At 37.7% G+C, this 14,251-nt stretch overlaps 1 protein-coding gene across 1 annotated transcript; it reads right to left on the reverse strand.

Moving 5' to 3' along the window:
• Positions 1–98: 98 nt before the first annotated feature.
• LOC121373914 (acid-sensing ion channel 1A-like) lies at positions 99–11,981 on the reverse strand. The gene is made up of 7 exons (XM_041500733.1): positions 11,451–11,981; positions 10,811–10,909; positions 9,314–9,494; positions 5,910–5,966; positions 2,825–2,987; positions 1,699–1,790; positions 99–1,468 (listed from the first exon to the last, which is right to left on the reverse strand). Exons 1-7 carry the CDS (start codon positions 11,976–11,978, stop codon positions 1,323–1,325), a joined length of 1,266 nt encoding a protein of 421 aa, XP_041356667.1. The 5' UTR covers positions 11,979–11,981; the 3' UTR covers positions 99–1,322.
• Positions 11,982–14,251: the final 2,270 nt, after the last annotated feature.

The following is a 14,251-nucleotide window of genomic DNA, read 5'->3' on the forward strand; positions in this document are numbered from 1 at the left end:
CAGCAGTCATTTAAATCAGTGGAGTGGTTAAAAAGGATTGTGAAGAGAAGACTGTCTGATCAGTATCTACAAACATGGAGAAATGGCATCTTTACGACCAGCAAAGGAACTACTTATATAATATTTAAAGAAAAATTGGAACTAGAATCATATTTTAACATTCTGGATCGCGATTTAGAATTTCAAATCACTTTTTACCAGTTGAAAAGGGGAGGTGGATAAATAGAAACTACGCTTTGTAATAGCAATATTGTTGGAGATGAATTTCATTATCTATTTATATGCAAAGCATTTAGACAAGAAAGATTAAAATACTATGTAAATAGACCAAGTATATACAAATTCCAGCAACTCTTCAGCTCAAAACGTATTAGTGTTCTTATATCAATTATTAACAAACAATTTTGTGCTTCTTGACTTACGTGTAATTTTAACTGTTTTTAATATTTAGCTGCTCATCTGTTTGTATCGTGGTATATATGTTTCTGAAATCATCTTGACAATTTGTATGTTTATTATTATTTATGTTCCTCTGATGCCACCGAATGGGAGCCATGAGAGTAAATAAAGTTCTGTTCTGTTCTGTTAATTCAATTCAGTTCATTTCAATTTGATTCTATCAATTTAAGTAGAAGGACTGCAAGCGTGGATCCAAGAGGAGGGTGTTAGAGTGCCCCCCCCTCCCCCCCCCCTCTAAATTGGAAGTGTCCCGAAAAATTCAATGTTTACAGATGAAAATAATGCATTTGTTGGGTTTTAGCGGGGACCATGTTTGCAATGTTCAGCTTAATAGTTCTTTGCATGATTACTATGCCAATAATACATGGTAGTTTACTTTTGAATACTGCAGATGCCCTTTTAAGCGTTGTACCCACTACCTTGCAAATATTGCATTCGTCCGTGCCATCTATGACACTATTTAAAACATTGCTAAATTACCACCCCACCACCGCTACCACCAGTCCTGGAGAAAATTCTCAAATTCGGGCAAAAACAATAGAGAAAGTCGAGTAAAATGAGCTGGCCTGAACACTTTTCACTATGTATTCTTATCATTCTACAATATTGATTGTAATCCATGTGAAAATGCGTGGCGATTCGTTTCTAACTCTATATAGCTGTATGACAGCAATAATAATATGAATAAATGTTTCGGGCACTTTTGTTTAATTCGGGCAAAAATCGGCCTCTCCCCCCCCCCCCCCCCCCCCTTACAAAAATAGGACCCCGTACGCCCATGACACCACCACCCATTTCTCCATCGCTAGCTTGACAGCCTCGTTGTGACCTCTGCTCAATTTTACGCTGGAACCACCATTGGTTTATTGATTGGAGATCTTTTTCACATCGTTCATTGGTTTGAAACAGTGGAATATGTACAAAAATAAAAACAGGAAAAATTCGCCCAGCTCTGTTAAGGTCAAGATGCTGGCTCCAAGACAAATGCCCATCTGACCGCCGAGGTTTGCTGAAACAAAACAATTATTGCATTATAGACAAACAGCCACACACATAGTTATAACTACATGCAACATAGTGGTATAAGACGGTAACAAATAAAGTTATGTTATAGGCATCTTGTTTATGACGTACAACAGAAGCGTTTAACAGATAATACATTAAAGGACTCCTAGAATATTTGCTATTAAAATGGCTAAATATTTATCCTTATACTTTAAAAGGAAAACTGACACTTACCAACTATTGTAGCTGTTTTGTATACAGGAACCTGTTCCACCGTTTCAATCATCATCTGATCGTAGAAAATCCGCAATTCCAATGCATTATTTCTGTATAAGAATAAGAAAAATAGTTCATGTATCTGTAGCATTATCTGCACTATGCTGTCTGTGGGATGGTGCATATAAAAATACCTTGCTGCTAATAAAATAAAACAAAACAAGAATACCGATGAGGTACATGATACACCCGTCAGGATTTACTGTTATGTGCCATAGACCGTGAAAGGTAGGTCACAGTGAACTAGTACGTGATACACCGGCATCCCAAGTTGTTCCTACATGTGAGGTTTGATGGTCCTGTATGCAAGATATGGTCCGGACAAGAAAAGGTTAACAGACGGATGGACGCACGGACAACGCCATACCATAATACGATCCATCATAGGTGTGGGTATAAAAATGTAGGTTTCCTCCCTATGACTATAATGTGTCAAAATTATTAAATGTTTGCCATCCAATAGACAATCAATATGCTCTAGTGGTGTCGTTTAACAAAAACGTTCACCTTACTGAGAAAACCATGAAGGTCAATGACGAGTGATAAATATATATTATTATGGTTTGTAATTGGATAAGTCGTGATATCGGGGCTACAACCCTGACATTCTAAAGTGTTGTGGAACAATAAAAGTATTTACTGAAGAAAGAAAAAGGTTCCACGACATGTTAATTTGTGTGGATAAGCTATTCATCTGATTTCAAAATGTGCTGCCATCTCGATGGTGGGACCGGATATCTTGCCTCCACCCCCACTCCAATGTTAAAACAGGCGCGTGTGCCGAACTCACGACCTCCACCCCAAACCCCTGCACACGCGCCTTTAAAATCACCAAACGTGTCATGCAATAGTCGATGCTTAATTATTCAATGTATTCAATTGTTATCATTAAACAAATAAAACATCTCTGTGTGCGTGTGTGTTTCTACATACATTTTTTCTATATAATTCCACTGCTAATCTATCTTCTATCTTTCTGAGGCCGTCACTTTTCTTTCGAGTACTATATATAATAATTCACAGAAAACATATAATACATTTCGTATATCAGTTATACTCATGTCATAATTTTCGGTGATCTTACTTTGCGTATTCTCCATTTGGCACCATTTTTTCGGAGACAAGTAGCCGATTCCACAGAAGAGATGGGAAACCTGCCGTGGACACTTGGACGCTGTATTTGGAGTAACTGCAAACCTTATTACACCGGCAGGTGGCTTGGGCAGTCGCATTTGTTCGAGTAAAGCCTGCAAAAAGATATGTTTAAAAGGTTTGGCGTCATATGTCAACGAGATGTTTAGATCTCAGAATGGTTACGCTATAAGAGAGAGAGGGGGGAGGGGGGGGGGGGGGGGCGGAGAGAGACAGACAGAGTGCCATCTTCATAAATCAAGGCTAATATTCATTCCTCGTATTCAGCCTTGATACATGTCGTCAAGAAATCGTGCCACAAAATACTTAAATTTCATTGGATGCGATGAGATCTGATTGCAACGAATCGCAACGCTCCTTATAGATTCCCTTGTTATTGTAAACAAAGATGGCAGCGTCAGCGTCCGGCGGTTAATTTTTTATATTGCTTTCAAGATTGTCACATGTTACCGATGCTGTGATTGGTCAGCGATGTCATCGTGTAAGGGACATAATCGGTGTTACACATTTTCTTCCAATAGAGGGCGCTAGTAGTGGATATCAGTAATCTTGACTACATGTATCAAGGCTGAATACGAGGAACGAATATTAGCCTTGATTTATGAAGATGACAGAGTGCGGGAGGAGAAAGCGTTAAAGTTCGTTTGTTTAACGTCACGACTAGAGCACACTGAATTATTATCAAGGAATATTAGATATCAAGCATTTGGTATTGTGATATCTAGTCTTAGAGAGGAAACCCGCTAAAAAAAAATGCCATTAGTAGCAAGACATTTTTTATATGCACCATCCCTCAAACAAAATAGTATATACCACGGCCTTTGATATACCTGTCTGGGGAGGAGATAGAAAACAATCACTATCCAAAACAACAGCAACAAACCAAATATCAACAGCTGCAACAACAAAAACATCCACTGTTTTGTCGATGATAAATAACTTTGTACATCGGGGACTACAAGTGTGCCTTATTGAACTTATGGATCTCGCTGTACAAAATAAATCATATAAATATAAGTATGTTATATTAGGGGTGAATTCAAGATTTATCAAGGGAGAGTGCAACTTTAATAACGGTTACCTACTGTATTGAAAAGTATATCAACATGCGTAACATTACATAATATTACATGGTAATTGTAATCTTTCCCAGAAACATCAAGCAGACCTAAATATTACCTTTAATTACACCACTGAAAAACCCAAACAAATTCATTGCATTCACCCAGTTTGTGGAGACACTTCGATATTCAGGGACGCTTACTCACCCTAGCTTCGTAGCTGTATTCATAAATGATAACCGGTGCCAGGGTAACCATCCCTATTAAAAGCTTCAGAGATGATAAAAAAAACAGTATGATTTCCATACATTATTCACTGATAATATAACTCCCAAATTGAAACTGTCTGTATTTGTTGGATATTAAACCAGCTTCCGTTTTGTACAGAGTGAAATACTTTTTTCACCTCTGACAATTATTTCACGAGGACATAAACATGATAGGAAATAGTAACGAGTTTAATATTCCATTTATTAGCCATAATCGATCTTAATTTATATCACTCATCTCGTTTAGTTGACGTTTCCTGTAAGGTTGTACTATGCCAATCAAGGACGTCGTGTTACGTCCGACTTGGCGTTCTAGTGAGACGTATCACTTTGATATGTACCAAAATATTTTTATCCATATGAGTGTGACGGAACATGCTCTTAAATTCTTTTCGCCTGTGGCGATATTAATTGTTTTAGAGGGCCGTGTGCAGTCCCAATATGCACTTAAGACCAGGTGGGCTTGTTACGTAATACCTCCGCGCGACGGTGGTCGAGCTGTTCACAATACACACCCAGACCAGATGCGGAGGCCATGTGACCAATAATTACGTAATAACTCCGGTAGAACGGTTTATGACCGGGGGATTTCTGGCGAACTGGCGACTGTATGTCTGGTCATCTAAGAAAATATATCGACTTTGGGAGTGGTGGAAATTCACATGATAAGATTCAGTACCGCGATGTGCCTGCCCCCAGGCGATATTCGGATATGTAATAAATAGATAGGATTTAGAGATATCGGGGAGAAACATATTGGAAGGCTACCAGGGAACGTTAGTCCGTTTGAACTTGGTAAATATTATTTCTGCTCTGTTGTATAACCTTGATGTGATTGATGTGACTTTAAATATTTTAATACTGTATTATACCAATATTATACCAATATTATTTAGACAGTGTTCCGGTAAACTGACGAAGTAAATTGTAGGCTCACTGTTCTAAAATTATTAAAGCTTAGCCAGTCATCCTAGAGGACCTAGGTAAACTGTATGTTATTGTCTTTATTGTGATAGGTACCAGTATTAATTCTGTATTACAAGGTTACTGAATGAGTAGTTAAGGGTTAATTAAAAATTAACCAGTTAGGAATAGAGTTGTAATTCCTTTATTAATTAAGTTCCCCTGGAAGCGTTTCTCAATTATCACACGTGTGGGTGTTGTGTCACGGTGAAGTGATTACAATATTGTGTAAACTAGACACCTAGATATTAACTAATTAAGTGATCAGTTCTGGGTTGTTATTATTTGTTGTTTTTAATTAACTGCGGCAATTATATTTGTCAGCTTAAGGTTAATACAGATTCCAAAGTGTATTGTGTATTGTTGTGTTTTTTAGTGAACTAAACGTGCTATTTTACATATACTTTATATAAGATCGTATCTCTGATATACCTAGAGCCGAGCCACTCGGGTATAACTGCCCGATACAGAGAGATCTAATAGATATACAGTTAGGAGAGATATTTGGATAATCGTGTTTCATTCAGTTACGGGTATTATAGGATCCCCGTGACAATGAGTAATAATTATAGGATATTAAATGAGCTTCCGGTTCGTATCATGTTTATGTCCCGAGTGAAATAATTTTCATTTGTCACGAGCTTTAGCCAAGTGGCACATATCACTTTGATTTGCACCAATAAATGTTTAACTATATGGGTAATAAACTAGTATATATACTTACTAAGCCAAGGTATGTAACATTCAGACTGATCCTTCAAGGAGCAGATTGGTCCAAGCGCTGTAAATGACAGATATGAGCTGATTTATCTATTACCCAGAAATATTAAAAAAACTGTGGGGGAAAAAAAGGTTCATCTGCGAGGGAAAATTAATGGAACTAGTCTATGTTTAATGTGTATTTTGTTTATTGAAAAATAATTGTTGCATGGTTCATGAACACATTACACACACACACACACACACACACACACACAAGCACACATCGTCAGTTGACCTCTTTCGGTGGTTGTGTCGTTATATGTCGACGATTTTCAGATTAGCTACAGGTCGTCCAGTATGAGTATCATTGAACGTCAGTTGCAGCTTTGTTTGAATAAACTTCAACAATGCGCAGCTGACAATGGATTTCGATTCTCAAAGTCAAAAACCGTCTGTATGCATATCTGCCAGAAAAGAGGTCACCATTTCGAACCTCAGCTGTTTCTGGACAAAACTCCAGTTCCAGTTGTGGAGGAGACCAAATTTCTGGGAGTTATATTTGACAGGAGGCTATCTTTTGTTCCTCATTTACAGTATGTGAAAAAGAAGGGCATAAAAGCCCTCAATATCTTAAAAGTTATTGGCAAAACTGAATGGGGAGCAGATCGAAAGGTTATGCTCCGACTTTACAGATCTTTAGTTCGGTCTAAACTTGATTATGGGTGCATTGTGTATGGGTCAGCACGTCGTAAGTCGTACTTGCAAATGCTAGATCCTATACACAACCAGGGACTTAGGCTTTGTCTTGGTGTTTTCAAACCATCTCCTGTGGAGAGCTTGTACGTCGATGCACACGAACCTAGTTTGGGTGCTAGACGTGCAAAGCTTTCTCTGCAGTATCCTACAAAGATTTTTTTCAATGCCAAAACATCCTGCACACAATGCGGTGTTTCATAACAAATATATGAAGTTATTTGATGCGAAACCGAATGCTATTCGAACATTTGGTCTTCGCATTAAGCAGTTTCCAACATTGATTTAACAGACATTTTGGAAACGCCTTCATATTTTATTTTGCCACCTTGGTGTATCAAACCAGGAAAAAATTGTATTAGATCTTGTGCATCTAAAAAAGATCGCACAGATACAGTTATTTATAAAGAACTGTGATTACATTCCTACTTACGGGATGGGAATTCTGTGGCTTGTGCTAGTTTTTTTCCATCAGACGCAATAATTTCCATGAGATTGCCCGATTCAGCATCAATCTTTACTGCTGAAACCTGGGCAATCATTCAAGCCCTGGATCAGATTAAGGATTCATGTGCATCCAAATATATTATTTTTACAGACTCACTTTCGTGTCTCCAAGCTCTAAAGTACATGAAATTGGAGCACCCGTTAGTTGGGATGGTGATACGAAAGTGTTTTTTTTTTTTTATCAATTGCCAATAAAAATGTTATATTTTGTTGGGTACCCAGCCATGTTGGCATTAAGGGTAACGAAAAGGCAGATTTTGCTGCCAAGTCTGCTTTGAACTTGCCCCGTGTCCATGTTGGTGTCCCCAATTAACCAATATTAACCAATATATCTTTTCGACTTGGCAAGACGATTGGGACGGTGCGGTTGCGAACAAGCTTCATTCTGTCAAGGCAGTCCTGGGAGAGTAGCAGTCATCCTACAGGCGATGATGAAATAGTCTTGTGCCGTTCCCGCATCTGCCGTTCCCGCATCGGCCATACATATCTGACGCATTCATTTATTTTAAAGAAGCACCCTCCTCCTCAGTGTGAACACTGTCAGTGTACACTGTGCACCACATTTTGGTGGAATGTGATCATCTCAAGCCGACGAGAAATGATATATTTGGCAACAGAAATGTTTTGGAATCGTTTAAATTACATCCAGAATTAATTGTAGGGTTTTTAAAACACTTTGACTTCTATACAAAGTTTTAAAATATACTTACCTTGATTTTATGTATTATATTATACTTTTCCCCCACAGCTCCTTACACTGTGGTTTTTACATGAATGTATATAAATAATATTTCCATATATTTACCATTTGTGACGCCCAGCAGCCGATATGTATTTTTGTGCTGAGGTGTCGTTAAACAAACATTCATTCGTTTGTGCGCAGCAATACGTACATTTGAAGATTTCTGACGTCGTTGACTTGCACGGGGAAAGTAACAAATGTATGTTACATTCACAGAAATGTTAATAAAAATAAAGTTAAACCAGCAAAACAAAGCAAGATTGAACTTGAGCGACTCATAAACACGGCACATTTCTTAACACTACCTTTTTTCTATGATTTTCAAAGACTGTCATTTGAAGGAAAACTTAATTTTAAAAACTATTTGCACTAGGTCAAACTTCTTTTATTTCCTAATATATGTTTTCGTACGTTCGAAATTATTGGGAGTCCAAATCCAGTTTGAGCTACTTACAAATATTAGGACGATCAGAAACACATTGAATATACAGAGACTGATATTCTAAACAAGAAAATATATTTAATACTAGTTACTAAATTTTATTAGTCGAAATCATCTTACAATACAGCAAACTCAGGACAGTCGCTTTAATTCTTGTTTATAAGATTTGAAATCGACATATAGATGGAGTATAGATGGATCCCATTCCCGTGATATTTCCGCTACCAGTAATACTCGAGACATGCTTTATAAAGAAAGAAATGTATTATTTAACGACGCACTTAACACATTTTATTTACGGTTACATGGCGTCAGACATATGGTTAAGGACCACACATATAGAGAGAGAGGAAACCCGCTGTCGCCACTTCATGGGCTACTCTTTTTGATTAGCAGCAAGGTTTTTTTTTTATATGCACCATCCCACAACAGGGTAGTACATACCACGGTCTTTAATATACCAGTCGTGGTGCACTGGCTGGAACGAAAAATAGCCCAGTGGGCCCACCGACGGGGATCGATCCCAGACCGACCGCGCATCAAGCGAGCGCTTTACCACTGGGCTACGTCCCGCCCCTAGACATGCTTTATGTTTCCGACTGAGTGCACGTGGCAAGCAGCATGCAGGATCGATCTTAGAATTCAAAGAAACCGCAGTTTCAGTCTTATTTAGTCATTTTCTGCATACCGCCTAAAACAAACCGATATTCGAATACCTGAAAATACTATTCGAATATAAAATTACCGATCGAATATTCGGACCGATAACTCGTGGCAAAACATAATTTTGTATACATGGAATTTGGTGGAGGGAGAGTGAAACAAGTAAAGTGTTTTAATTAGTGAAAGTACTGAGTGGTCATTTGCAAGGGGTGGGTAGGGTATAACAGCACTGTCTGGCGTTATTAACATTCTGGTGAGGTTTTGTTTTAACATTTTGAATTTTTTAAAAATAAAACCAGACATTAAACAAGTTTCGTACGTGGGTCATTGGGCATGACACAGCCGCATTGCTCAAAGAGGAAATCAGCAGCGCACTCTAGGAGGCAGTGTTCGTAGGTGTAGTGTTTGTGGTACTTCAGCGTGTTCTTGAAAGATGCCGACGTCGTGTCAATGCACTCGGATCCACCAAACGCCTTGAATGGGGACGGCAATAACTTGAACTAAAATTAAGTAACCATAAAAAACATGGATTTTTATTATTTGACAGAAAGAGAGAGAGAGAGAACAACATATAACCATTTTAATGTAGTATTCGGGCAATTTCAAATATTCAGACAATAATGTACCATACAATATTAAATTGTGTTCGTTAAGTCAATGCTCAAACAAGTACTTAACTAAAATCTATGTGAATGTTGGAAAATAATTGAGCTGTTTTATTAAATTTTATATGTAAACATCTTTTAAGATGTAACTTTACCGCATTTGCATCACGATTATACACGCAAACGTTTGAGCGATTCAAGGGATAAGATGATATTTTGAAAACCAATCATAAAATCATATTAAGTTTACATATTGCATAAATATAAATAAAACCATATAAAAATGTGACAGTTGTTACCAATATACACAACTGAATGTGTAGGAAAAATACATTATAATTAGCGGCCATCTTTTAAAAAATCCGTATCTATATTGAACTAGCTGCCCCATATGTACCGACTGAAACTGGCAGACACTGATGAATGTCTATGTCAAACGGGACCACAGTCCCCAGAGCACATCCTGACTGTCAAGCTTTGGGGTTCCAAAGAAGGCTTGACAGCGACAGCGTTTTTTATCACCACAACCGGACTCATAATATCAACTATAGCTTGAACGCAGAAGAACTAGCTGAATAGCAATATAAAGACTTATTGTATATGGATATGGTATTAAAGGGACAGACCCTAGTTTCAGCCCATGAAAATGCACACTAAGTTTAGTTAATCTACAGACCTTTAGCACATTTGGATAAAGTTTCAATTGACTGAAACACGAGTCTCTGACTTTGAAATAGTGAAATACCCTCTAAAAATAGACTAAAACTGGACTCCATAACTGTTACTTCTGAGACGCGCGTTCGTTTTTAAAATATGAGAAATGCATTTTGTGATATTAAACAACAGAATGACCAAAAACACTTCGAATGTACGGAAATGGATAATCTAAAAAATTAAATCTAAGTAAAGTATGATTTCAGTTATCAAAAAACGGCTCCAATAGTAAAAACAAATGTCTTAGTGTTTAAAAACTAGGGTATGTCCCTTTAACAACAGTACTGTTAATTGGTTGTAGGAGACTAGAAAATGAAATCAAAGTGCTCAGATGAGGGCTAGACATGTTCTAGAGGCATCCCAAAGTATTCTGAAGTGACATTATAGACATTATAGTTTTATTCTGGCGAACACTTCATGTTACTTATCATTAAGGTGTGTTGGGTTTTTTAATTCAACGTCTTAGAAATCTTTGGTGCCGAGCATACATATCTTACCGATGTTTTCGTCATAGACACGTATGTAGAAAATCCAGGAGCAGCCAGGATTCCAGTTGTTACCGAGTCTGGGTGATCTTCTGGGTCATGCAGCAGAATCTTAAGAAAAAGGAATATAGTCTGTGTACAAAGCTTACTTTTGTGTATGGAGGCAGGGGTTGAAATAATCCGTCGCCAGACCGCTAATTCCGTCCAAACAAAAATATAGTTTATTGCCTTTATAATGCTTATTTGTTCGAATCGGATGAATTCACTCTTTCCTGAGCGCAACTGGTGATATTACACACTACCCATACATTATAATTACTTGTGTTTTTGATCAAATATAAAATACATTCTGACTGACGTCATTGATAATACTGTGTCATTCTGTTATTGTTTCTGACAAAGAATTCAATTTAGAATCAAATGTATTCATGTTGCGCTACCGATCAGTCAAACAAAGACATTTTGCTGATGATTATTCTTAATTTGGTGATATTTTATTTACGTTTAGATGAGTTTAGGAATTGCTTACACAATGATGATGATGGTGGGGATCTTAATGATGTTGATATTATTGATAATGATGATGCTCATGATGATGATGTTTGATAATGATCCTCGTCATCATCACCACCACTGTTGTTGAAATCATTACCTTGTACCCAGCAGACATCTGTTCGTTATACACATATTGGTCTTGTTCAACAGCAAGTATGACTACCAAGTTATTGTCGGCTCCTGACAGAGACACGTTCCGTTTGTTGTTGGCATTGCCATTGAACGTGTAACACAGCCCCATCTCGGTGAACACAGGTTTAAATATCTCCGAGCAGGGCATACTTTTGCCATGGAACGTACACATCCTGGCCAGCTGATCAAATTTACCAGACTTTTCTCTCCACCAATCGACAGAATGTTCAGTGGTGTAGAAGTCGCCATACTTCGTCGTGTTGTTCCAGTCGATTGGCGTAGAAAAGTATTTCAATTGGGTTTTGGATAGAAAGAAGTTAGTCATAACCGGGTCCATTCCCAGCGCAGTAGCGTTGAGTGGACACTGGTTACATATGGTGACAGCAGGGAATTCCATCTCATCTTTTATTTCAATGCTGAATCCCGTCATCTTTGGATAGCTGTAGTAGTTCTTTAGTTCGGCGACAACATTATACATTAGGTAGGCCGCCATGCCCATTACAACAAATGTCCACCAGACACTGCAAAATAATATGAGTAATATTTAGTATGGTGTGGCGTAAGAGTATAATATAAGTATGTAACTTCAAAATAATCACTTAGTTTTCAATTTACCATAGTTTGACACCCAATAGCCGATGTATTTTTCGTGCTGGGGTGTCGTTAAACATTCATTCATTCATTCATTCAAAATAATCACAGATTAAAACTGGTGCTAAGATCAAATTACAGCTTGAAATTCACCTAATACCGAATTAAGAGTCATGGCGAGAATGAGGTTTATCTGTTTACCGACACCACTAGAGCACATACATTTATTATTCGGTTATTGGATGTCAAACATTTGGTACTTTTAGAGAGGAAATCCGTTACATGTTTCCATTAGTAGTGTCACGGGGATCCTATAATACCCGTAACTGAATAAAACACGATTATCCAAATATCTCTTCTAACTGTATATCTATTAGATCTCTCTGTACCGGGCAGTCCAATACCCGAGTGGCTCGGCTCTAGGTATGATCAGAGATAGATCTTATATAAATATGTATTATTATAGCACGTTTAGTTCACTAGAAAACACAACAAAAACACAATACACTTTGGAATCTGTATTAATACTACGCTGACAATGTACTTGCCGCAGTAGTTAATTAACAACAACAATATAATAACAACCCAGAACTAATCACCTAATTAGTTAATCACTAGGTGTCTAGTTTACACAATATTCAAATCACTTCACCGTGATACAACACGCACACGTGTGATAATTGAGAAACGCTTCCAGGGGAACTTAATTAATAAAAGAATTACAACTCTATTCCTAACTGGCTAATTTTTAATTAACCCTTAACTACTCATTCAGTAACCTTGTAATACAGAATTAATACTGGTACCTATCACAATAAAGACAATAACATACAGTTTACCTAGTTCCTCTAGGATGACCGGCTAAGCTTTATATTTTTAGAACAGTGAAGCCTACAATTTACTTCGTCAGATTACCGGAAACACTGTCTAAATAATATTGGTATAATACAATATTAAAGTATTTAAAGTCACATCAATCACATCAAGGTTATACAACAGAGCAGAAATATATATTTACCAAGTCCAGTCGGACTAACGTTCCCTGGGAGCCTTCCAATGATTCTCCCCGATAAATCTAAAATCCTAGCTATTTATTATAAAAGCCGAATATCGCCTGGGGGCACATCGCGGTACTCCCCCTATCATGGGATATTTCCACAGCGACCAAGACGGAATATTTTCTTAGATGACCAGACTTACTGTCGCCATTCCTCTAGGAATACAAGGTCGTAAAACAGAACTCGCGGAGGTATTACGTAACCACTGGCTACATGTCCTGGTTTGGGTGTGTAAATGGGAACAGCTCGACCACCGTCGCGCGGGGGTATTACGTAACCCAGCCACACACAGCCCTCTCAAACAATTAACATCGCCACAGGCGAAAAGATAAGAGCATGTTCCGTCACAAGTAGCAAAGCATCTTTTATTTGCATCATAACACAGACAGGATAGCACATACTACGGCCTTTGATATATCAGTCGTGGTGCACTGACTGGAACGAGAAACAGCTCATCCCCGAACCTAATCTAGATCAATGCCGCACGAAAATAAAAATCTACAAATAAAGTTGTGCCCTGCTCCATAAAAATCCTATCTACACTGCCATTAAGTTGAGATCGCAACTCTAGACTGCAATTAAGTTGAGATCACAATTCTAGACTGCCATTAAGATGAGATCACAAGTCTAGCCTGCCATCATATTGAAAGTTTAATTCTTAAGTGTCGTTTTGATGATATCGTAACTTTAGAATGACATTAAGATGAGGGTTACAACTCTAAACTGCCATTAAGTTCAGATCTCAATTCTAGACTGTCGTTAACATGACAGTGCAACTCTAGACTCCTGTAGATGACATCGCAACTCTAGACTGTCATTAAGATGAGATCACAACTCTAGACTTGTAAATCGAAGTACTGCAATTATGGGCGAAACATCATGGCACCGGCTGCACCCAAAGTGAGTTTTAAAGACCTTTCTCTACTAACTAGTAACAACTAAATTTTAATCGAAATTGCAAACGGTATTTAAAAAGGAGTATAAAGAATATAGCAGCTTTTCGTTCCCTTTCTTTCCAATTATGTATGTTGCTGCACTGGAATACTACATTAACTGGAGATCGCCAGACAGGTTGGTTATCATTTGTTAGTTAATAAGTACATTTGTTAGTTAATAA

This window comes from Gigantopelta aegis, chromosome 6 (genome assembly GCF_016097555.1).
Source record: "Gigantopelta aegis isolate Gae_Host chromosome 6, Gae_host_genome, whole genome shotgun sequence".
In the NCBI taxonomy this organism is placed as follows: Eukaryota; Metazoa; Mollusca; class Gastropoda; order Neomphalida; family Peltospiridae; genus Gigantopelta; species Gigantopelta aegis.

Bases quoted from the DNA above. Each gene is read 5' to 3' on its own strand.
- LOC121373914 (XM_041500733.1), bottom strand. From the start codon at position 11,978: ATGGCGGCCTACCTAATGTATAATGTTGTCGCCGAACTAAAGAACTAC. The intron at 9,495-10,810 runs GTAAGATATGTA...ACTTAATTTTAG, and splicing joins TGTCTATGACGAAAACATCG to TTCAAGTTATTGCCGTCCCC. The intron at 2,988-5,909 runs GTAAGTATATAT...ATCTTTTTGCAG, and splicing joins ATGTTACATACCTTGGCTTA to GCTTTACTCGAACAAATGCG.